Source organism: Scyliorhinus canicula, chromosome 2 (genome assembly GCF_902713615.1).
Source record: "Scyliorhinus canicula chromosome 2, sScyCan1.1, whole genome shotgun sequence".
NCBI lineage: Eukaryota > Metazoa > Chordata > Chondrichthyes > Carcharhiniformes > Scyliorhinidae > Scyliorhinus > Scyliorhinus canicula.
In genome coordinates this window covers 84530571-84556410 of record NC_052147.1, presented here as the reverse complement: position 1 = coordinate 84556410, position 25840 = coordinate 84530571, and the positions used below count along the sequence as shown (strand labels likewise).

The 25840-nt window shown below is 44.0% G+C and overlaps 1 protein-coding gene across 4 annotated transcripts in view; it reads left to right on the top strand.

The window, feature by feature from the left end:
* wdr21 (WD repeat domain 21) overlaps positions 1-24371 on the top strand; it is a 214230-nt gene extending 189859 nt beyond the window's left edge. For all 4 annotated transcript variants that reach the window (XM_038781673.1, XM_038781667.1, XM_038781684.1 and 1 more), the window contains 2 exons: positions 1536-1650; positions 22580-24371. In XM_038781673.1, the coding sequence (XP_038637601.1) occupies positions 1536-1650; positions 22580-22836 (372 nt within the window). In that variant the 3' untranslated portion in view covers positions 22837-24371. The remainder of the gene's footprint in view (positions 1-1535; positions 1651-22579) is intronic.
* The last annotated feature ends 1469 nt before the right edge of the window (positions 24372-25840 follow it).

The window sequence follows — 25840 nt, the reverse complement described above, 5'->3', positions numbered from 1 at the left end:
CAGGTGATTGAAAATAGAGCAAATGAGGAGGCATTGAAAACAGTGCGAGTGGAGAGGCAGTCAGGAGGTTTATGTAAGTGCTAGGGTATCAGATTAACACCATTGGCTGGTGCAATGTCACGTGTAATGCAATCACGTCATCGGAGCGTTTCACGGGTTTTTGTGGAGTTCATCATTGTATCCTGTTTGAGCAGCAACTTGTAAATAAACCCCTTACACTGTTATACGAACTCGATGTGCCACCTGAATCTTTCACTTTGAGGCTACAACAAAGAATATAACAGGGTGATTAAAAACAGCGAGAGAAGAGTCAGTCGGGAGATTGAAACAGAGTGACTGGAGAGGCAGTTGGGGTGATATAATGGCATGGATTGAGAATTGGTTAGCAGACAAGAAACAGAGTAGGAATAAATGAGATTTGTTTCAAAGTGGCAGGTGGTGACTAGTGGGTCCTGCAAGGATGCCCCCAAGAAGAATGAGGGGGCATCTCATAGAGACTTATAAAATTCTAACAGGACTAGACAGGGTAGATGCAGGGAAGCTGTTACCAATGATGGGTGTGTCCAGAACCAGGAGTCACAGTCTGAGGATTCAGAGTAAACCATTTTGGACGGAGAAAAGGAGACTTTTTTTCACCCAAAGAGTGATGAGCCTGTGGAATTCATTACCACAGGAAGTAATTGATGCTAAAACTTTGAATATATTCGAGAGGCAGCAGGATATGGCACTTGGGGAGAATGGAATCAAAGGCTATGGGGACAAAGCAGGATTGGGCTATTGAGTTGGATGATCAGCCATGATTGTGATGAATGGCAGAGCAGGCTTGAAGGGCCTCCTCTTGCTCCTATCTTCTATGTATCTATGATGCCATCTCAAAGCCTTGGAGAGGTACCATCGAAGCTGTTTGAGACGGATTCTTCACATCAGCTGAGAGGACAGTGTACTAACATCGGTGTCCTTGAAGGAGCCAAGAGCATCAGCATAGAGGTCATGATCATCCGAAACCAACTCAGCTGTGCCAACCACATGCTTAGGAAGTCAGAGTCTCGACTGCCAAAGCAAATCTTCTTGCCCAGCTCATGGAAGGCTCTTGAACAAAAGGAGGACAAAGGAAGCACTTCAAAGACGCCCTGAAGTCTTTCCTCAAGAAACGCAACATAGATGTCAACTCCTGGGAGACCCTTGCTCAGAATAGACCTACTTGGATGAACCTCCTGATGGAAGAGAGAGAACTCTTCGAGGACACCTGACAGGACGAGGAGGCCCAGAAAAAAAGGAGCCTGAGAAAGGAACACCAGCGATCTTGAGTCCAAAGATCGGTGCCAGCTCCCAGAAACCTCTGCCAAATGTGTGGACAAGGGTGTGGCTCTAGGATCGGGCTCATCAGAAACCATGACCAGTAAGACATAATTTATTAGATAAACAATCATACTCCTTGGTGAGTGATCACCGATGAAGAACATCTTTCCCTATTAAAATGGCTTGCAGTACCAGAAATCGTGAATTTGATATTCATCATGTACTGTCTCTTTCAGATTAAACTTTGGGACTTGAGAACTGCAAGATGTATTAAACAGTATGAAGGTCATCACAACGAACATGCTTATCTCCCAATCCATGTTCATGAAGAAGAGGGTATTCTTTTAGCTGGTAAGTGCTTTCTTTTGCTTACTTTCCCCCTTCTGGGAAAGGACAGTTTTTAAAGATTTGGCTGAATGCTGGAAAATTTATATGTATGGAGTATGTAATGTCAACCAAAGCTTTCTCTGTCAGAAACCGATATCCAGGATCTAATTTACATAATTGATTAAGTTGGCTAAGTGTATATTTCTTTCTGAAATGCCGCTGCAGTGTATAAATTTTAAATACAAATTAAATATGTATCAAACTATAAAATACTATTAATCCACAATAATTTATGAAAGAATTGGCAAATTTGTTTGAGGCAGCAGTAAAACCTAGTTGGCACAGTAGCAGTAGACAGAACTTCCTCTCTGTATTGATGCCACTTTCCAAAACTGTGTTGCTGACATGTCTTCCTTCCTTAATCATGGTTTCCCACCCACTGTGGTTGACAGGGCTCTCAACCGTGTCCAACCCATCTCCCACACCTCTGCTCTCATCCCCTCCCCTCCTTCCCAGAACCAGGAGAGGGTTCCCATTGTCCTTACTTTTCACTTCACCAGCCTCTGTATTCAAAGAATCCTCTGCCAGTTCCACCAATCCAGCATGATACCACCACCAAACATATCTTCCCCTCACTTCCCTTGTCAGTATTCCACAGGGGCTGTTGCCTTTGGGATACCCTAGTGCACTCTTCCATCACCCCCAACACCTCACTCTCTTCCCATGGCACCTTCCCATGCAATCGCAGAAGGCGCAACACCTGTCTTTTTACCTCCTCTCTGCTCACCATCCAAAAGCCTAAACACTCTTTTTAGGTGAGGCAACACTTTACGTGCACTTCCTTCAATCTGGTCCATTGCATTTGCTGCTCCCAGTGCAGTCTACTCTGCATTGGAGAGACTAAATGCAGACTGGGTGACCGCTTTGCAAAGCACCTCCGGTCCATCTGCAAGCCGGACTTAGATCTTCCTGTTACTTGCCATTTCAACTCACCATCCTGCTGTCATGTCCATATTTCCATCCTTGGCCTGCTGTAATGTTCCAGTGAAGCCCAGTGCAAACTTGAGGAACAGCATCTCATCTCCCGATTAGGCACATTAAGCCTTCCGGACTTAACATTGAGTTTAACAACTTCAGTCTGCTGACCCACGATCACCCCATTTGTATTTCTTATCAATTTATTTTCATTTCCTCCATCAATCCGTTTTTACCTCATCGTTGTCTCCCCCACTCTACTAGGGACATTGGTTTCCTGTTCCACGTTGTCCTTTGACATACTGCTTACCCCTTGTTCTGCCATTAACACATTCTGATCTGTTAATGTGCCACTATCAGCACTCTTCTTCATCATTATCACCACCATTTACATTCCCTTTGTCTTTCTGCCCATGACACCTTTGTCAATCTCCACCTGTCGCCCTCTTTCCAGCCACACTGCTCCAAGCCACCACCCTCCCCCCACAACAGTATAAGTCTTACCCCATTTTCAGTTCACTCTAGCTTTGACAAAGAATCACCCAGAATCATCCAGTTAGCCCTGTTCTCTCTCCACAGATGCTGTCAGACATGCTGAGATTTTCCAGCATTTTCTGTTTTTGATTCCAGCATCTGCAGTAATTTGCTTTTATCCTCACTATATTTATGGATTAAAGGACTGTCTGACAAGAGAAATATTAAAAGCATTAACAAAAACTTTAATCAAATTAAATCTCCCAAGGCATTTCATGGGCATTATAAAACAAAATTTGACACCAAGGTAAATAAGGAGATATTAGTACATACGATCATAAACTTGGTCAAAGAGGTAAGAAATGTTTTGAAGGAGGTAAGCAAAGTAGAAAGCCAAAGAGATGAATGGAGGGAATTGCAGAGCTTAGTGACCAGGTCACAGGTAATGGGACTAAAGAAGATTACAGATGGTAAGGGAGAGGCTGTGAAAGGATTTGAAAGCAGGACAGTGTTTTAAAACAAATCTTAATTTAGTTGCTGATCTGGGAGCCAATGTAGGTCAATTGCACAGGAGTGATTGGTGAACTTTCCATAAGACATTTGATAAAATAGCGACATCAAAGATTATTGCAGAAAATAAAAGTTCATGTTATAGAAGATTGTTTGGCTAATGGGAAGCAGGAGGAAGGCATGAATGGGTCTTTTACAGGTCGACAAAATGTAACGAGTGGTGTGCCACAGGGATCAGTGCTGAGACCTCAACCGTTTAAAATTTATGTAAATGAAGGGATGGATGAGGTGGTTGACAAATTTGCTGATGATACAAAGTTAGGTAAAATTATTTTTAAAGTTAATTTAGGGGATGTGGGTGTCAACTGCTGGGCCAGCATTTATTGCCCACCCCTAATTGACCTTGAACTGAGTGGTTTGCCATTTCATGATAATCTTTATTATTGCAAGAGTCGACCATATTGCTGTGGGTTTGGAGTCACATTTAGACCAAACCAGATAAGGGTGACAGATTTTCTTCCCTAAAGGAATGGGTGGCACGGTAGCACAGTGGTTAGCACTGTTGCTTCACAGCGCCAGGGACCCAGGTTCGATTCCCGGCTTGGGTCACTGTCTGTGCGGAGTCTGCACGTTCTCCCTGTGTCTGCGTGGGCTTCCTCTGGGTGCTCCGGTTTCCTCCCACAAGTACCAAAAGATGTGTTGTTAGGTGAGTTGGACATTCTGAATTCTCCCTCTGTGTCCCCGAACAGGCTCCACTGTGTGGCGACTAGGGGCTTTTAACAGTAACTTCATTGCAGTGTTAATGTAAGCCAACCCGTGACAATAATAAAGATTATTATTCTTATGGTTTCATGATCATCATACTTTTAATTCCAGATAGTTTATTGAATTCAAATTTCAGCATCTGCCATGGTGTGATTCAAATCCGGATGCCCAGAGAATCTCCTGGGCCTCTGGGTTACTAATCCAGTGACAATACCACTACACCACTGCCTCCCCGAGATATATCCCAAGGAAACTAATATTTAATCAGGGACAGGATATCAACATGATTAACATATGCAAGATTGCAGTAATTAAGAAAATAATGTCACTAAAGAATGACAGATCCCCAGGACCAGATAGTTTCACCCCAGGGTCAGGGTTTTAAAACAAAATAAGTGAAAACATTGCAGATACCCTATTCATAATCCTTCAATGTTCTCCCAATTTAGGAACTGTTCCTTTAGATTGGAAAATTGTGCTTGTCACTCTGCTGTTTAGAAAAGGTGACAAGAGAGAAACCAGTGAATTATATTGACCAATTATCCATTATCTGTTGTTGGTAAAATGCTAGACACTATATTTAAGTGTAGGGTGGCTGAACACCAGATCCTGCTGATTGTCTGAAAACATCTTGGAGTGGAGATATGAGAAAGCTCTGGCTGGTAAAAGTAGAGAAAATCCCAAGATATTCTATAAGTACATCAATGGGAAGAGGAAACCAGGGAAAGAGCAGGGCCCATTAGGGACCAATGGGTAAATCTGTGGGTGGAGCCAGAGGACATTGGTAGGGTGTTGAACGAATACTTCATAACTGTCTTTGGATTTGTGTTTATTGTCACGTGTACCGAGGTACAGTGAAAAGTATTGTTCTGCCTACAGTCCAGACAGATCATTCCATACATGAAAAAACATAGGGCATACAATAGATACACAATGCAAATATATAGTCACAGACATCGGGTGAAGCATACAGAGTGTAGTACTATTCAGTAGAGAAGTGTGTGGAGAGATCGGTTCAGCCCATAAGAGGGTCATTCAGGAGTCTGGTAACAGCGGGGAAGAAGCTGTTTTTTGAACCCGTTAATGCTTGTTCTCAGACTTTTTTATCTTCTGCCCAATGGAAGAGGTTGGAAGAGAGAATAACCCGTGTGGGGAGGGGGGGTCTTTGATTATTCTGCCCCCTTTCCCAAGGCAGCAGGAGGTGTAGGCAGAATCAATGGATGGGAGTCGGTTCGCGTGATGGACTGGGCTGTGTTCACGACTCTCTGTGGTTTCTTACGGTCCTGGACAGAGCAGTTGCCATACCAGGCTGTGATGCAGCAAGATAGGATGCTTTCGATGATGCATTTGTAAAAATTGGTAAGAGTCAATGTGGACATGCTGAATTTCTTTAGTTTCCTTGGTCGTAGCGTCGGAAGATTGTCGTTGATGTTCACGCCTAGGAATTTGAAGCTGTCAATCTTCTACACCTCAGCACCATTAATGCACACGGGTGTGTATGATACTTCGCTTCCTGAAGTCTACATAGGAGTCCTCAAAATGCTCCAGGGATGAGTGTATGGCCAGGGAGATGGCGTCTGCTGTGGACCGGTTGTGGCGGTATGCGGATTGCAGTGGATCTAGGCATTCTGGGAGTCTGGAGTTGATGTATCTCATGACCAACCTCTCGAGCACTTCATAATGATAGATGTCAAGCTGGTAGTCATTGAGGCACATTGCCTGGTTCTTCTTTGGCACCGGTATGATGGCGGTCTTCTTGAAGCAGTGGGAACCTCGGAATGGAATAGGGAGAGGTTGAAGATGTCCAAAAAACACACCCACCAGTTGGTTCGCGTGTGACCAGGGACTCCATCAAGATCCGTTGCTTTCCAAGGGTTCACTTTCAAAAGGCCGATCTGACTTCGGAAGCTGTGATGGTAGGCATGACCGAAGCTGGTGGGCCAGTTCAAAATGGTTTGTTAGTTTCCTGCTCGAAACAAGCATAGAATGCATTGTGTTCATCGGGAAGGGGTGCACTGCTGCCAGAGATTCTACTCGGCTTTGCTTTGTAGCCTGTTGTCTTGTTTAAGCCTTGCCACAACTGGCGAGAGTCCATGTCGTTAGTCTGTGACTCAAGCTTAGTTTGGTATAGTCTCTTGGCATCCCTGATGACTTTGTGGATGTCGTACCTAGATTTCTTCTATAGGTCAGGGTTGCCTGTCTTGAATACCTGTCATGTGAGAGTACCTTTAAGAAATGTACCTTTAAGGACTGGCTGTTTATCATTGATGTCAAAGTGTGGGTGGAGCCGGGCTCTGTCGGCTTTTTACTTTCGTTTTAGGCTTTTAGCTGCAGGGTGTGTTTTAGTTTCGATTTCAGTGTTGGAGCTGAAGCCAGACCAAGCAGGTGTACTGCTGTTCTCTCTGCCATCAAAAGACTATCTCTTGATCATTTGGTGAATTCAGAATTATAAATGTTCTCACTAGTGAATGTAAACCTAATGTGCTTCTGTTAAAATGTGTTCCTTTGGTCTTCTGGATGTTGTTTCGGAAGTTATTAAGCTTTACTTAGTGTTGTATTCTTTGGGGGTTGTATTTGAATTAATGGTTGCTAAGATGTTCACTGTATGTTTTAAAAAGGTTGAGTTCATAGAATAAACATTGTTTTGCTTTAAAAAATACTTTTCCGATTCTGCTGTACCACACCTGTAGAGTGGACCGTGTACTCGCCGTGTGCTCTCCATACCACAATCTATTAAAAGTTGTGGGTCAGGTGAACTCCATGATACACTTTGGGGTTCTCTAAACCCTGGCCCATAACAAATTGGGGGCTTGAGGGGGTCTATCTATTGGATTGGCTTCAGAAAATGGCCATGAAACATGACAGTCAGTTACAATTGGCAGACGTAAAGGGAAAGGTACAGTTGGATGATACTGATGAGGATAGTGAGAAAGAGCGTCAAAGTCGAAGGCTTGATGGGGATCTATTTAAATATGTCCAAGCACTGCCAAGGTTTGATGAGAAGGAGGTGGAAGCCTTTTTCATTTCATTTGAGAAGGTGGCTAAACAAATGAAATGGCCACAGGACATGTGGGTATTACTAATTCAAACAAAGCTGGTAGGTGGGGCTAGTGAAGTGTTTGCATCACGACTGGAGGAGGTATCTGAGACGTATGAGGAGGTGAAAAAATCCATCTTAGGTGCATATGAACTAGTGCCTGAAGGCTACGGACAAAAGTTTAGAAATTTAAGGAAAGAATTTGGTCAAACCTACATGGAATTTGAAAGGATCAAACTGAGTCATTTTGATAGGTGGATAAGGGCTTTGAAAATGACCAAACGTATGAAGCTCTCAGAGAAATTATACTTTTGGAGGAGTTTAAAAATTCAATTCCTGATGTAGTGAGAATTCATGTGGACGAGCAGAGGGTTAAAACTGCAAGGTTAGCAGCAGAAATGGCAGATGATTATAAATTAGTTCATAAATCAAAGCTTGGTTTCCGACATCAGTTTCAGCCTGTGAGGGATAGAAACTGGGAACATGAGAAATACTCAAGTGGTAAAGGTAAAGGTGATCTGATGGGAGATAATAAGGAGAGTGTACCTCTCCTCAGATTAAAAAAGAAATACAGGGGGGTGGAAGAGAAATGAAAAGTTTCAAATCTTTTCACTGTAATAAACTAGGCCATGTAAAGTCACAGTGTTGGTGGTTGAAGAAAAGCACTGGAAAGGCTGATGTGGTAAAACAGGATAAGACAGTGAGGTTTGTTAAAGTGGTAAAGGAAAGCCTAAGTGAGGCGAAGGAAGTGCAAAAGATTGTACAGCCTGATCAAGAGATGATTGATGAAATGAAATGAAAATTGCTTATTGTCACGAGTAGGCTTCAAATGAAGTTACTGTGAAAAGCCCCTAGTCGCCACATTCCGGTGCCTGTCCGGGGAGGCAGGTACGGGAATCGAACCGCGCTGCTGGCTTGCCTTGGTCTGCTTTCAAAGCCAGCGATTAGCCCTGTGAGCTAAACAGCCCCTGATCAGAAGGTGACAGATCTCTTTAAAGAATTTACTTGTGTGAGTAAAGTTTATTCGTGTGTATCAGGAAGAGCAGGTAAAGAAGTCACACTTTGAGGAGATACGGGAGCTAGTCAGTGGAAAATCCGACAACTGAAGGGTTGAAGGACAAATATCCTGGGATTTTTCCGGATTGTGTAGGAACAAGGTCACAAAGTTACAGGTTAAGACAAGAGGAGAAATCAAAGAGTGACGATGAAGTTGAAGTGCAATTATCAGAAACGAATTTTGATCAGATGGTTGAAAAACAAGAACAGGTGGAGGATGAGGCGGATATTTTTAATTCAGGAAAATTGGCGGAGTTACAACAGAAAGATAGAACATAGAACATAGAACAGTACAGCACAGAACAGGCCCTTCGGCCCTCAATGTTGTGCCGAGCCATGATCACCCTACTCAAACCCACATATCCACCCTATACCCGTAACCCAACAACCCCCCCCCCCTTAACCTTACTTTTATTAGGACACTACGGGCAATTTAGCATGGCCAATCCACCTAACCCGCACATCTTTGGACTGTGGGAGGAAACCGGAGCACCCGGAGGAAACCCACGCACACAGGGGGAGGACGTGCAGACTCCACACAGACAGTGACCCAGCCGGGAATCGAACCTGGGACCCTGGAGCTGTGAAGCATTTATGCTAACCACCATGCTACCCTGCTGCCCCTGTAGAAATAAAACGGATGTATCAGAAAGCATACACGGAAGAGGAATCAGAGTGTGTACCAGAGTGTTATTACCGTAAAAGCGATGTCTTGATGAGAAAATGGAAGAATTTTACATATGCAGGCGGATGAAAAGTGGGCAGAGGTTCATCAAATAGTATTGCCAGTATGGTATAGAAAGGTGTTGCGAGTTGCGCATGAGGTATCAGTTGAAGGTCGTTTGGGAATATGAAAAACTCAAGCTAAAATAAAAAAATATTGGCCTGGACTACATAAAGATTAAGTTAAATTTTGTCCAATCATGTCACGAATGTCAAGTGAGAGGGAAACCTCAAGCAGTTTTAAAACCAGCGCCCTTAATACCCATTCCAGCATTTGAGGAACCCTTTTCAAGGGTCCTAATTGATTGCGTAGGACCGCTTCCTAAAACAAAAAGTGGGAATCAATATCTTTTGACAATAATCGATGTGTCTACTAGATTTCCAGAGGCCATTCCAGTACGTAATATTACAGCTAAAAAGATTGTGGAGGAGTTATTGAAATTCTTTACGAGATATGGACTACCCATAGAAATACAATCGGATCAACACAAAAGTTTGGCGCAACATCGTGGGCCGAAGGCCCTGTTCTGTGCTGTATTTCTCTATCTATCTATCAAGGATCGAATTTTACCTCAAGGTTATTCAAAGAAGTTATGGATAGCTTAGGAATAAAACAATTTAAATCAACTGCGTACCATCCAGAATCGCAAGGAGCGTCATAAAGGTGGCATCAGACATTAAAGACAATGTTGAGGGCTTATTGTCAAGATTATCCAGAGGATTGGGATAAAAGAATTCCATTCATACTGTTTGCAATTAGGGATGCACCTAATGAGTCAACCAAATTCAGTCCTTTTGAACTAATTTTTGGTCATGAAGTAAGAGGACCACTAAAATTGATTAAGGAAATACTGGTGAGTGAGAAATCGGAAATTACATTACTGGATTACGTGTCAGATTTTAGGGGAAAATTAAATAGAGCAGGTGAATAGGCTAGACAACATTTAAAGGTTGCACAAAATGTGATGAAACGGGTTGCGGACAAGAAATCCCCAAAAAATCGTAGTTTTGCCAATGGAGATAAAGTTTTAGTATTGTTACCAGTGGCAGGTGAACCATTAAAAGCAAGGTTTTGTGAAACTTATCAGATTGAAAGAAAATTAAGTGAGGTGAATTATGTGGTTAAAAACACCAGGTAGAAGGAAGACTCACTGAGTGTGTCATGTGACTATGCTTAAAAGGGACTTTGAAAGGGAAAGAGAGAAGAAGGAGGAGGTTTTAATGATTCCAACTCAAAGTGACGAACCAAATCCAGATGACTGTGAATTTGACATACCTCAAATTAAATTGGAAAACGAGGATGCTCTAAAAAAAAATTGGGATAAATTGTTGAGGTACCTTCCAGAGGAAAAACGGACTGACCTGAAAGAGTTATTGATATCACGTGGGCAGGTTTGTAGCGATAAATTGAGAAGTACTAAAATGGCTATACATGATGTAGATGTGGGAAATGCTGTTCCAATCAAACAACATCCATGCAGACTTGACCCTTTAAAATTGGCACAGGTTAACAAAGAGATTGAGAATGCTTAATAATGGCATAATTGAAATGTGTTGCAGCCAATGGAGCTCACCTATGGTGATGGTACTAAAACCAGACGGTACCCAACGGTATTGTGTGGACTATAGAAAGGTTAATGCAGTTACGAGAACGGATTCTTATCCTATCCCACCTTTTGGAGGATTGCATTGAGAAAGTGGGACAATCAGCTTTTATTTCCAAACTGCATTTACTTAAAGGTTACTGGCAGGTACCTTTATCTGAAAGGGCGAAGGAGATTTCAGCTTTTGTGACTACAGATGGTAATACCAATTCAAAGTTATGCCATTTGGCATGAAAAACGCACCAGCCACATTTCAACGGTTAACTAATAAAGTTATTCCAGGATTACTCAATTGTGCGGTATACATCGACGATCTGGTAATTTTCAGCCAGACATGGAAAGAACATTTCAAACATCTGATGGAGTTATTCGATCGACTTCAGGAGGTGGGTTTGGTGACAAACCTAGCCAAAAGTGAATTTGGAAAGGCCCAAGTCACTTTCCTTGGCCATACAATCGGTCAGGGGCAAATGGTCCCGCGGGATGTGAAACCAACAGTTATTGGGGAATTTCCGATACCCTCGACACGATGGGAAATAATGCGATTTCTTGGTATGAATGGATTTGACCGGAAATTTGTACCGAATTTTAGCAGTGTGGTCGTCCACTGACGGACTTGCTCAAGAAGCGTAACAATTTCCAGTGGACAGCGGAGTGTCAATGGGCATTTAACGGCCTGAAGGCTGTGTTAACCACTGCTCCTGTGTTAGCCATCCCAAATTATACGAAACCATTCAAAGTGGCTGTTGATGCGAGTGATGTGGGTATAGGTGCGGAGCTTCTACAAGATGACGACGAAGGGCTAGAACGGCCTATTGGTTATTTTTCACAGAAATTGAATTCTCACCAGAAAAAGTATACCACAATTGAGAAGGAGACTTTGAGTTTGGTGCTGGCTTTGCAACATTTTCACTTTTATGTGACCAGCAATCCATCTGACACCATTATATATATTGATCATAATCCATTGACGATTTTGGAGCAATTCTGGAATCCTGCAGAGGGCGGCAGAGCGGCGACACTGATTAGCTGTTGTGGGGAGTGATTTGCCTCGAGTGCAGTCACTGCGACTAGAAAGAGCGCTCAGTGAGGATAGACTGCGGGGATAAGTTGAAAGCTGCTGTCGGAGTGTGAAAATCAGGGAAGCTTTTTTTTTCTGTAATTGTCAAGTGGATAAATGGAAGGGATGGCAGAGAGGGCAGTGCAATGTTCCTCCTGCAGGATGTTCGAGTGAGGGACACCGTCAGTGGCCCTGCTGAGTTTACCTGTGGGAAGTGCACCCATCTCCAGCTCCTCAAAGACTGTGTTAGGGAACTGGAGCTGGATGAACTGAGGATCATTCGGGAGGCAGAGTCGGTTATAGATAGGAGCTACAGAGATGTAGTTACTCCTAAGAATGAAGGTAGCTGGGTGACGTTTAAAAGGAGGGGGAAGAAGCAGTCAGTGCCGGGATCTCCTGTGGTTGTTCCCCTCAATAACAAGTATAAATAAGTCAATAACTGGGGGAAGGGTAATTACAATGCGATTAGGCAAGAATTGGGGAATATAAGATGGAAACAGGAACTGTCAGGGATAGGCACAATTGAGATGTGGAGCTTGTTCAAGGAGCAAATACTGTGTGTCCTTGATATGTATGTCCCTGTCAGGCAGGGAGGAAATGGTCGAGTGAGGGAACCATGGTTTACAAAAGAGGTTAAGTGTCTTGTCAGGAGGAAGAAGGGGGCTTATGTAAGGATGAGAAAACAAGGTTCAGTTAGGGCACATGAGGGATACAAGATAGGTAGGAAGGAGCTCAAAAAAGGGCTTAGGAGAGCTAGGAAGGGGCATGAGAAGTCCTTGTCGGGTAGGATCAAGGAAAACCCCAAGGCTTTTTACACTTATGTGAGGATTAAGGATTGACGAAGGTGAAGTTAGGGCTGGTCAAGGACAGTAGTGGGAACGTGTGCATGGAATCTGAAGATATAGGAGAGGCCCTAAATGAATACTTTTCTTCAGTATTACAAAGGAGAGGAGCTATTTGTTGAGGAGGATAGTGCGATACAGGCTGGTAGGCTGGAGGAGATAGATATTTGGAAGGAAGCTATGTTAGAAACTTTGAGAAGCCCAAGGATAGATAAGTCCCCTGGGCCTGATGGGATACATCCTAGGATTCTTTGGGAGACAAGGGATGAGATTCCAGAGCCTTTGGCTTTGATCTATATGCCCTCACTGTCTACAGGAATAGTGCCAGAAGACTGGAGAGAGGCGAAAGTTGTCCGCTTGTTCAAGAAAGGGAATAGGTGTAACCCTGGGAATTATAGGCCGATTAGTTTCACTTCGGTCATCGGTAAATTATTGGAAAAGGTCCTGAGGGATAGGATTGATGATCATTTGGAAAGATACAGCTTAATCCAGGATAGTCAGCATGGATTTTTGAGGTTTTAAGTCTTGCCTCACAAGTTTGATTATATTCTTTGAGGAGGTAACTGAGTACATAGATGAAGATTGAGCAGTTGATGTTGTATACATGTCCACCATTTTCGCCAACTCCAGCGTGATGCCACCACCAAACACATCGTCCCTTCATTCCCTCTGTCAGCATTCCGCAGAGGCCGTTCCCTCTGAGACAATCTAGTCCACTCCTCCACCATACCCAGTACCTCTCCCATCACCCATGGCACCTTCCCATGTAATCGCAGAAGGTGTAACACCTGCCCCTTTACCTCTTCCATGCTTAACATTCCAGGCCCAAAACACTCATTCCAGGTTAAGCAGTGTTTCACTTGCACATTTTTCAATCTGGTCTATTGCATTCGCTGCTCCCAATGTGGTCTCCTCTATATCAGAGACACCAAACGCAGACTGGGTGATCGCTTTGCTGAGCATCTTCGGTCTGTGCGCATTCAGGATCCTGACCTCCCTGTTGCTTGCCATTTTAACAAAAGACCCTGCTCTCATGCCCATATGTCTGTTCTTGGCCTGCTGCAATGTTCCAGTGAAGCGCAACGCAAACTGGAGGAACAACACCTCATCTTCCGGTTAGGCACACTACAGCCTTCCGGCCTCGACATCGAATTCAACAACTTCAGATGATCAGCCCCACCTCGACCCATTTGTTTTCATTTCATTTTAACTGTCTTTTACCATTTCTTTCTATCTTGCACGTTTCCTGCACCTTTCTCCTTTTTGCTTCCCCTTCCCCTCCCCCCACACCTACATTTCATCCTCTGATAGTTTCCCTGCTGTTTCACCTTTCATATCTTTTGTCCTCTCTGGGGACTGCCATTAGCAGTCTTTCTCCTTGGTATCTGTGGCCATTAGCACCCAGGTTTCTCCCTGGGTTTCTGTGGCTATGACTCATCTTTCATTCTCACTCCACAGTATGAACATTTCCCAATCTCTCTGTCTGTTAGCTTTGACAAAGAGTAATCGGACTCGAAACGTTAGCTCTTTTCTCTCCCTACAGATGCTGCCAGACTTGCTGAGATTTTCCAGCATTTTCCCTTTCGTTTCAGATTCCAGCATCCACAATAATTTGCTTTTATCCAGATTTTAATAAGGCGTTTGATAAGGTGCCCCATGGTCGGCTCATGCAGAAAGTAAGGAGGCATGGCATAGAGGGATATTTGTCGATTGGATCAGTAACTGGCTATCACATAGAAGACAGAGGGTGGTGGTAGATGGTAAATTTTCATCCTGGAGCCCAGTCACCAGCGGTGCACCACAGGGATCAGTGCCCTGGTCATTCTTTTATTTCTCACATTTGAGTAAAAGCATTGGGGTTTTCCTAGATCCTACCCGCCAAGGACTTCTCATGCCCTCTCCGAAGCCCTTTTTTTAGCTCATTCCTTGATACCATGTAACCCTCAAGCGACCCAACTGAACCTTGTTTTCTCATCCTTACATACGCTTCCTTTTTCCTCTTGACAAGACATTCAACCTCTTTTGTGAACCATGGTTCCTTCACACGGCCATTTCCTCCCTGCCTGACAGGGACATACCTATCAAGGACACGCAGTATTTGTTCCTTGAACAAGCTCCACTTTTCATTTGTGCCTTTCCCTGACAGTTTCTGTTCCCATCTTATGCTCCCTAATTCTTGCCTAATCGCATCATAATTACCCCTCCCCCAATTATAAACCTTGCCCTGCCGTATGGCCCTATCCCTCTACATTGCAATAGTGAAAGACACCAAACTGTGGTCACTATCTCCAAAGTGCTCTCCCACAAACAAATCTAACACTTGGCCCGCTTCATTACCCAGTACCAAATCCAATCTGGCCCCACCTCTTGTCGGCCTTTCCACATATTGTGTCAGGAAACTCTCCTGCACACACTGTACAAAAACTGCCCCATCCGAACTGTTCGACCTATAGAGGGTCCAATCAATATTTGGAAAGTTAAAGTCACCCATGACAACCACCCTGAGAGCTCCACACCTATCCATAATCTGTTTGCAATTTCTTCCTCCACATCACTATTACTATTTGGGGGCCTATAGAAAACTCCTAACAATGTGACCGCTCCTTTCCTATTTCTAACTTCAGCCCATATAACCTTAGTAGGTAGATCCCCCTCGAACTGCCTTTCTGCAGCCGTTAAACTATCCTTGATTAACAATGCTACTCCTCCACCTCTTTTACCACCTTCCCTGCTCTTACTGAAACATCTATACCCCGGAGCTTCCAACAACCATTGCTATCCCTGTTCTAACCATGTCTCCGTAATGCCCACAACATCGTAGTCCCAGGTACCAATCCATGCTCCAAGTTCACCTACCTTATTCTGGATGCTCCTTGCATTGAAGTAGACACACTTCAACCCACCTTCCTGTCTACCGGTACATGCCTTCGACCTTGATACCCTCCTCAGTACCTCACTACTCTCAAAACTGGCTTCTGGACTACAGCTCACTTTCCCATATCCCCTCACAAATTAGTTTAAACTCTTCTCCCCCCCCCCCCCCCCCCCCCCCCCCCCCCCCGGAAGAGCCATAGCAAATTTCCCTCCCAGGATATTGGTGCCCCTCTGGTTCAGGTGCAAACCGTCCTGTCTCTACTGGTCCCACCTTCCCCAGAATGTGCTCCAATTATCCATGTAACTGAAACCCTCCCTCCTACACCATCCCTGTAGCCACATGTTTATCTGCACTCTCTCCCTGGTCCTCAACTCGCTAGCATGTGGCACTGGCAACAAACCAGAGATGACAACATGGTTTATCCTGACTCTCAGCTTCCACCCAAGCTCCTTAAATTCCTGTTTTAAATCCCCGTCCCTTCTCTTACCTATGTCTTTGGTACCGATGTGTACCACGACTTTTCCCCCTCCCCGTTAAGGATCCTGAAAACATGGTCCGAGACGTCACGGACCCTGGCACCCGGGAGGCAACATACCATCCGTGAGTCTCTTTGGTTGCCACAGAACGTCTATCTGTCCCTCTAACTATCGAGTCCCCAATAACTATTGCTCTCCTGCTCTCCCTCCTTCCCTTCTGAGCCACTGAGGACTCAGTGCTGGAGATCCGTTCACCATGGCTTACCCTGGTAGGTCGTCCCCCTCAACAGTATCCAAAGCGGTATACTTGTTACTGAGGGGAACGACCACAGAGGATCCCTGCACTGACTGCTTCCTCCCAGCCCCTCTCACCGTCACCCATCTACCTTGATTCTTCGGAGTAACTGCATTCCTGAAGCTACTATCTATGACCGCCTCTGCCTCCCGAATGATCCGAAGTTCATCCAGCTCCAGTTCCCTAACGCGGTTTCTGAGGAGCTGGGGATGGGTGCACTTCCCACAGGTGAAATCAGCAGGGACACTGACGGTGTCCCTCACCTCAAACATTCTGCAGGAGGAACTTTGCATTGCCTTCCCTGCCATCCCCTCTAGATAACTTGCAGATAAAAACAAGAAAAAGAAAGAAATAGCTTACCTGATATTCACTCAACCCCTTAGGTTAGAGGAGGTGGAAGGGTGGGGGACACCACAAGTGTAGTGTCTCGAGTTTAGGAACCGTCCAACTTAAATACAGGTAAAAATAAAACAGTTAACCAGCAACCACTGCTCCCCACACGATAAAAGCAATCAGCTGTAATCAATGACATGGATGATGGAGTTGAAGGTTGGATTAGTAAATTTGCTGATGACACCAAGATTGGTGGAGTAGTGGATAATGTGGGGAGATGTTGTACGCTGCAAAGAGATATTGATAGGATGCAGAGCTGGGCTGAAAAGTGGCAGATGGAGTTTAACCCTGATAAATGTGAGGTGATTCATTTTGGTGGGAGAAATTTAAATGCGGATTACATGGTTAATGGTAGGGTTCTAAGGAATGTGGAGGAGCAGAGAGATCTCGGAGTTCATGTCCATAGATCTCTGAAAGTTGCCACCCAAGTGAATAGAGCCGTGATATAGCAGGGATGTCAGAGGTAGGTTCTTTACTCAGAGTGGCTGGGGCATGGAACGCACTCACAGCTATGGTAGTGGAGTCGGACACTTTAGGAACTTTCAAGCGGTTATTGGATAGGCATATGGAGTGCACTAGAATGACTGGGAGAAGGTTGATTTGATCTTAGTTTCAGACTAGTTCGGCACACAGCAGTCTCTGACTTCCCTCTGAGAGGTAAATCTAGCGTTAATCTCCTCGAACTTGTTTTCGATCGCTTGGATGTTTGCCAGGATTATGCTGGGGAAAGGAGACTTGAAATTGGTTTGTTTCAGTCTCACCTGCAGTCCGCCGCGTTTCCCTCGCTTCCTCGTTCAGCAGCTGCTTCTGGATGGTCCCGGGATCAGATGGGAGAAGTCTGACCTTGTGGAAAGGTTGCGTCTCTTCACACAAGAGAATGAGGAGTTAGATACAGAACTGGGGAGAGAGACTGTGAGGTTCTGAGCAAATTGTTTGTGCATGTGTGTTGGCATTTTAAAACAGAAGTCTTACAACACCAGGTTAAAGTCCAACAGGTTTGTTTCAAACACTAGCTTTCGGAGCACTGCTCCTTCCTCAGGTGAATGAAGAGGTATGTTCCAGAAACATCTAGTTAGACAAATTCAAAGATGCCAGACAATGCTTTGAACGCAAGCATTTGCAGGTAATTAAATCTTTTCAGATCCAAAGAGAGGGGTAACCCTAAGTTAAATAGGTGTGAATTATCTCAAGCCAGGATAGTTGGTAGGATTTCACAAGCCCAGGCCAGATGGTGGGGGGTGAATGCCATGCGACATGAATCCCAGGTCTCGGTTGAAGCTGTACTCGTGTGCGGAACTTGGCTATAAGTTTCTGCTCGCCGATTCTGCATTATTGCGTGTCCTGAAGGCCGCCTTGGCGAACACTTACCCGGAGATCGGAGGCTGAATGACCTTGACTGCTGAAGTGTTCCCCAACTGGAAGGGAACATTCCTGCCTGGTGATTGTCGCGCGATGTCCGTTCATTTGTTGTCGCAGCGTCTGCATGGTCTCGCCAATGTACCACGCCTCGGGGCATCCTTTCCTGCAGCGTATGATTTGAAAAGGGGTAAATTGATACATTTCCAGATTACAAATTGTATGTTTACCAATTTTGCAACTTGTTTTTTTAAAAATGAAGCCGCATTTCATAATAAATCAATTATTCTGAGTTTATTGAAGTAGCCTGGTGAAAATATCTCTTCAGGATCTAGCGATAGTAAAAGTAAACGATTGGCCATTTTGGTGAGTGAATGGTAACCTGTGGAATAGAATAACTGTGCACTCCTCCTGTCCTGGTCGTAGAATATATATGCGATCCTTTAGAAGGAATTTGAGAAAGAGACTATTAGCTAAAGTTGAAGCTCCAAAAGTTGAAGCTCAGAGAATTTTTTTAAATTTCCAATTAAGGGCCAATTTAGTGTGGCAAATCCACCTACCCTGCACCACCTTTGTGTTGTGGGTGGGTGAGACCCACGCAGACACGGGGAGAATGTGCAAACTCCCCACGGACAGTGACCCGGGGTCGGTATCGAACCCGGGGTTCTTGGCGCGTGAAACAGCAGTGCTAACCACTGCGCCACTGTGCTGCCCCGAAGCTCAAAGAATTGAAGGCAAACTTTTGATTTGGTTAGGAAATTGGCTGAGTGGCAGGAGATGATGGTATGGATAATTGGAAAGTACTTTAATTGGCAGGGTTTGATGAGTAGTAGCCTAGACAAACTGTTGGGGAACAGCTACAGCAGGCTGGGAGAAAAGGAGAGAAGCTATGATGAACTATTATAAAGCTCTGTAGTTACACTGGAAAGTATTGCAGCCAATTCTGGTCACCATACATTTAGGAAGGATTTGAAATAGATTTACCAGAATAGTTCCAGGGATGAGAGATTTTAGCTACCATGTTAGGTTGGGGAATTTAGGAAGTTCTCAATGAAGCAAAGGAGGTTGAGGGGAGATTTTGATGGAGTTGGTTGGTAATGCATTTGGATGCATTGGTAATGCATAAGAACCTGTTCTTATTTGCTGATAGTAAAAGGACTAGTGGTCAGAGATTTAAGATTCTGGGCAAGAGATAAGGTGGGAATGTGAGGAAGAGCATTGTTTGCACAGCAAATGGCAATGACCTGGAACTCTGCCTACAAGGATGGTGGAAGTGGAGACAATGGTTTCAAAAGGAAATTGGATGGATGCTTGAGGGGAAATAAACTTGCAAAGCCATAGAAATGGTGTGGGTAATGGGACTGACTAGATTGAACTACAGAAGAGCTGAATTGCCTCCTGTTCTGTGATGACACTAAATTATTTCTGCTGATTAGGGAGTTTCATTTTAACAGAATCCAGGCTGGCTGCGAACTCAAAACGAAGTCACGGAGATTTTCATTACCAAGAGAGTTTAATGACTTTATTCAGTCTCGTACTTCTCCAACACTGAGAAGCCAAGAATCAGTGGAATTAACAATTAAGACGGGCGGCAGCCCCTTATTTTTTTGGGGGGGGGGGGGGGCAAGTCATTTGTGCCCTCCCACTCTTTCAGCCCATTGAGTCTGACTTGACATTACTGCTCTGGCACCCTGATACCAGTGAATGACGAGGACCATTACTGGCGCTGAAGCTAATTCCAGAAGGATTCTACCAATTTCACATTTTTCCCTGGGCTGGTGAAATAAAAATAAACCGATCAACCAAGAACAAGAACAAAGAAAAGTACAGCAGGCCCTTCGGCCCTCCAAGCCTGTGCCGACCATGCTGCCCGACTAAACTACAATCTTCTAGACTTCCTGGGTCCGTATACCTCTAGTCCCATCCTATTCATGTATTTATCAAGTTGCCCCTTAAATGTCACTATCGTCCCTGCTTCCACCACCTCCTCCGGCAGCGAGTTCCAGGTACCCACTGCCCTCTGTAAAAAAAAAAAAAAAAAAAAAAATTTTTTTAAATACGTCTCCTCTAAACCTTGCCCCTCGCACCTTAAAGCTATGCCCCCAAGTAATTGACCCCTTTACCCTGGGGAAAAGCCTCTGACTAACCACTCTGTCTGTGCCCCTCATAATTTTGTAGACCTCTATCAGGTCGCCCCTCAACCTCCGTCGTTCCAGTGAGAAAAAACCGAGTTTATTCAACCGCTCCTCATAGCTAATGCCTTCCATACCAGGCAACATCCTGGTAAATCTCTTCTGCACCCTCTCTAAAGCCTCCACATCCTTCTGGTAGTGTGGCGACAGAATTGTGCGCAATATTCCAATTGCAGCATTACCAATGTTCGATGCAACTGAAGCATGACCCACTATACTGCAAGTGTGGCCTAACTAAGGTTCTCTACAGCTGCAACATGACTTGCCAATTCTTATACTCAATGCCCCGGCCAATGAAGGCAAGCATGCCGTATGCCTTCTTGACTACCTTCTCCACCTGTGTTGCCCCTTTCAGTGACCTGTGGTGACCTAGATCTCTCTGACTTTCAATACTCTTGAGGTGTATATTCCCTACCTGCATTAGACCTTCCAAAATACATTACCTCACATTTGTCCGGATTAAACTCCATCTGCCATCTCTCCGCCCAAGTCTTCAAACGATCTAAATGCTGCTGTATCCTCTGACAGTCCTCATCGCTATCCGCAATTCCACTAACCTATGTGTCGTGGTTAGATGGATTGGCCATGCTAAATTGCCCGTAGTGTCCTAATAGTAAGGTTGGGGGGGGGGGGGGGGGGGGGAGTTGTTGGGTTATGGGTATAGGGTGGATACGTGGGTTTGAGTGGGGTGATCATTGCTCGGCACTGCATCGAGGGCCGAAGGGCCTGTTCTATGTCGTCTGCAAACTTACTAATCAGACCAGTTACATTTTCCTCCAAATCATTTATATATACTATGAACAGCAAAGGTCTTAGCACTGATCCCTGCGGAACACCACTAGTCACAGCCCTCCAATCAGAAAAGCACCCTTCCATTGCTACTCTCTGCCTTCTATGACCGAGCCAGCTTTGTATCCATCTTGCGAAAAGTTTGTTGCAGCTAAAAATTGGTTACTTTACCACTCCGTGATTCTTGATGGACACAAAACGCAAAGTAACATTCAGCATTCTCCTTGTCTTTATCTACTTACTTAAACCTACAGATTATTTAAAATTTTAAAATAATGTTAGATGTTTGAGATCCTGCAAATATATTATACAGGCTTAGTCTATTTCACAGAATGGGGATACACAACTCCTGCAAATCATAACTGCCAGCAGCAGATATCTCCCAGGAGAGGCACAAAAAAAAAGACTGGAAATCTGAAATGAAAACAGAAAATGATGGGAATACCGTTAGGCAGCACCTGCGGAGAGAAAAACAAAGTTAACAATTCAGCTTGGCCTTTCATTCTAATAAAATGTGATTAACCTAAAGGATTTCTGTCCACGCAGATGCACAGATGACTTGCTGAGTATGTCCAGCATTTTCTGTTTTTATTTCATAGTTCATAGAATTTAGAGTGCAAAAGGAGGCCATTCGGCCCATCGAGTCTGCACCGGCTCCTGGAAAGAGCACCCTACCCAAGTTAACACCTCCACCCTATCCCCATAACCCAGTAACCCCACCCAACACTAAGGGCAATTTTGGACACTAAGGGCAATTTATCATGTCCAATCCACCTAACTTGCACATCTTTGGACTGTGGGAGGAAACCGGAGCACCCGGAGGAAACCCACGCACACACGGGGAGGATGTGCAGACTCCGCACAGACAGTGACCCAAGCCGGAATCAAACCTAGGACACTGGATCTGTGAAGTGATTGTGCTATCCACAATGCTACTGTGCTGCCCCTCAGAAATTGCAGTGCAGAAGGAGGCCATTCGGCCCATTGAGTCTGCACCGACCCACTTAAGCCCTAACTTCCACCCTATCCCTGTAACCCAATAACCCCATCTAACCTTTTTTGGTCACTAAGCGCAATTTAGAATGGCCAGTCCACCTAACCAACACGTCTTTAGACTGTGGGAGGAAACCGGAGCACCTGGAGGAAACCCACGCAGACACGGGGAGAACGCGCAGACTCCGCACAGACAGTGACCCAGCGGGGAGTCGAACCTGGGATCCTGGCGCTGTGAAGCCACAATGCTAGTCACTTGTGCTTCCCACGGCAAAAGACCGTCAAAAGACGGTCAATTGTCAAAAGACAATATCCCAAACTGTCACCAGGTCTCCAAACCAAAACGTCAAGATCAGTAGAATCGAAGTCTACTTTGATATCAAGATAGTAACTAAGAAATATTCTAGAAAAAGTTAATGAACGCTGTTGTTGCTCGAGATATATCTAGTAGCTAGGGGGGAAGCAATGCCTTTCTATTTATTGTATCTGTTCCGTCTGACAGCATTGATTTATTTCGTTATTTCTGTTTATTTTTCAGTTGGACAGGATTGCTACACACGAATCTGGAGTCTACATGATGGTTGCCTCCTTCGAACAATTCCATCTCCTTATTCTGCTTCCAATGACTCAATTCCCAATGTAGCTTTTTCTTCACAATTGGGAGGGAGAGGTGGTGTACCTGGACTGTTGATGGCAGTCAGACAAGATCTGTATCACTTCTCATACAGCTCCAAGAAAAATGATCGCACGTCACCTGTTCCTGTTCCTTCAATAATGAGAGATTTGGCAGATTAATCAGTATATTGAAGAAAAAAGGTTGTAAACTTCTTTGTGTTTTTCTACCCTTACCCCAGCAGTGACGACTAAATGTTTTTTAAAATATCAGTGCGAAACATTGCAGTGTTTGCAAGAGCACAGCCAGTGATTTAAAATGATATTCTTTATGGAATATTGAGTTATGCTGGTTAGTTGTAAATTAAACTAACCAATTAACTGGTTAAATTTTAGTGGATTACAACAGGTTTGTTAATATTTTGGCAGATAGGGCAGCACAGTGGCACAGTGGGGTAGCCCTGCAGCCTCACGGCGCCGAGGTCCCAGGTTCGATCCCGGCTCTGGGTCACTGTCCGTGTGGAGTTTGCACATTCTCTCTGTGTTTGCGTGGGTTTCTCCCCCACAACCCAAAATATGTGCAGATTAGGTGGATTGGCCACACTAAATTGCCCCTTAATTGGAAAAAATGAATTGGGTACTCTAAATTTATAAAAATAAAAATATTTTGGCAGATTATGCAGATTCGGCCAGAGTAATTAAACATATTGTACACAGCAAACCTTAAGCATTACAATTAGTGAAATTGATGTAATCTGCATATAGTTCCTGCTTAAGGATTGAGTGGGCGGGTGTGAATGTTTTATTGCATAAAAGCAAAATACTGTGGAAAGATGGGAGAAGAGTCCTATTTGACTCTGTTTCACTCTCCACAGATGCTGCCAGACCTGCTGAGTATTCCCAGCACTTTGTTTATACTTCAGATTTCCAACATCTATTTTGCTTTTGTTTTATTGTAGACTTGTGCTACATCTTTTTAAAACACGTTTTTTAAAAATCAGTTAGAAATTAAACAGGAATGTCTGTGTGGAGTTTGCACATTCTCCCTGTGTCTACGTGGGTCTTAACCCCACAACCCAAAGATATGCAGTAGGTGGTTTGGCCACAATAAATTTCCCCTTAATTGGAAAAAATAATTGGGTATTCTAAATTTATTTCTTTTAAAAGAAATTAAACAGGAAAAAGAAATGGGCAATGGTTACTGTGTTGCACCAGAAGAGCATGTCAATAGGCAAACAAATCTGCAAGATCTCGTCAGGGGTAACAGTCTTATTTTAGCAAACTTTTAAAAGGGGTGGGAGAGTTCAGGAGAGGGTAAATGCAAATATAATCAAAGAAATGCTTTGGGTAAAAGTAAGCAGAGTGGGTTAGACAGGAACAGAAAACTTTACAAAGGTAAAGTTGGCCATTAGTGACAAATGAAACATTGGGAAAATGGAAAATAATTAATGATAAAGACGCATTATTTGAACGTGTGAAGCATTCAAAACAGAATTGGTGAATTGACAGTGCAGGTAAGAATAAATTGATTTGATTTAATTACCAACACTGAGATGTGGTTGCAGAGTGACAAAGAGTGGGAATGAAATACTCCAAGATACTTGACGTTTCGAAGAGATGGGTGTAGTTAGTATATTATAAAATCTGAGTATTTTGTCACACTGTCCCCTCTGTTGGGAGCTGTTAATAAAGTTTGTTCAATAATGGCTGCTTACAATTGAGGATGTGTGAGTCTTACTCAATGTGATATGCAACAGAAAGATGATGATGAGGCTGGGATGGAATTTTCTTTTGTATTTCATTTGAGAATGTAAGGACTGAAGACATTTTTGGGACTCCTAAAGTTGATTTTGAGGATGTTTGAGGTACACAGTGAGTCAGCTTTCTACATACTTGATAACATGGCACTGAAAGTATAGTGGACAATGGGAGGATTTAATCTTAACAATGAGAATGGGTGTTATTACAAACAAAGGTTCCACATTTGGCTGATCAAAAGCAGTGAGCTGATATGGAAGGAGGCCTGTGATGAGGCCACAGCCATTAGAACATACAACATAGGAGCAGAAGTAGGCCATTCAATCAAACCATGGCTGATCTGTTGCCGTTGAGTTCCACGTTCCTCATCTACCCCCAATAATTTTTAATTGCTGTGCCCAAGACAAATCTATGTCCCTCTGCATTAAAAGTATTCAGTGACCCCTGCTTCCACCACCTTCAAAGAACAAAGAAAATTACAGCACAGGAACAGGCCCTTCGGCCCTCTTAGCCTGCGCCGATCCAGATCCTTTATCTAAACCTATCTCCTATTTTCCAAGGTCTACTTCGCTCTGTTCCCTGCCCATTCATATACCTGTCTAGATGCCTCTTAAATGATGCTATCGTGCCCGCCTCTACCACCTCCGCTGGTAAAGCGTTCCAGGCACTCACCACCCTCTGCGTAAAAAACTTTCCACGCACATCTCCCTTAAACTTTCCCCCTCTCACCTTGAAATCGTGATCCCTTGTTTCTGAGGCAGAAAGTTCCAAAATCGCACAACTCTCTTCGACAGGATACAGTCTCAGAGTCGAAAATTTAGAGACCGCTGTTGGTGTGATAGTACCAACCATTTAAATGACCCATTTCCAATCAAAGTATTATGCCTGTGGGAATGTCGGTCCTATGCAGGCAGCATGGAGGAGTAGCGGGAACAGTCATGCTCCTGGTTGTAATAAACCTCCAGGTTACAGCCATGCACCAGATCGAAGCATTGGTAAATCCAAAGCTAATTCAGGAGTCTGGAGATCCTCAAAATGTACTTATGATGGATAAGGAAGAAGTTGATGTCATCAAGCAGGAAGATCAGTCAGCAAGAAAAACAGCACATGGAAGATGAGAGTAAAAGAGGTGAAGATATAATTCCAGCACCTACAGTGAAAATGAAAGTTTGACATTTACTATTTTCATCGTTGATACAGCTGCAGCTGTGTTTACAATCTCAGAAAGAGAGTTCCTAGGTCACATTCCATTAAGCAAACTGATGTAAATCTGCCAAATTATTCCGATAACAGTATTCCAGCATTAGGTGAAGTTAGTGTTAGTGGAATATGATGATTTATCCTGTTGCCTGTCATTGGTAGTAGGAGGAAACTGAATCTCCCTGATGGGCAGAAATTGGCTGAAGAAAATTTGATTAAACTGAACCGA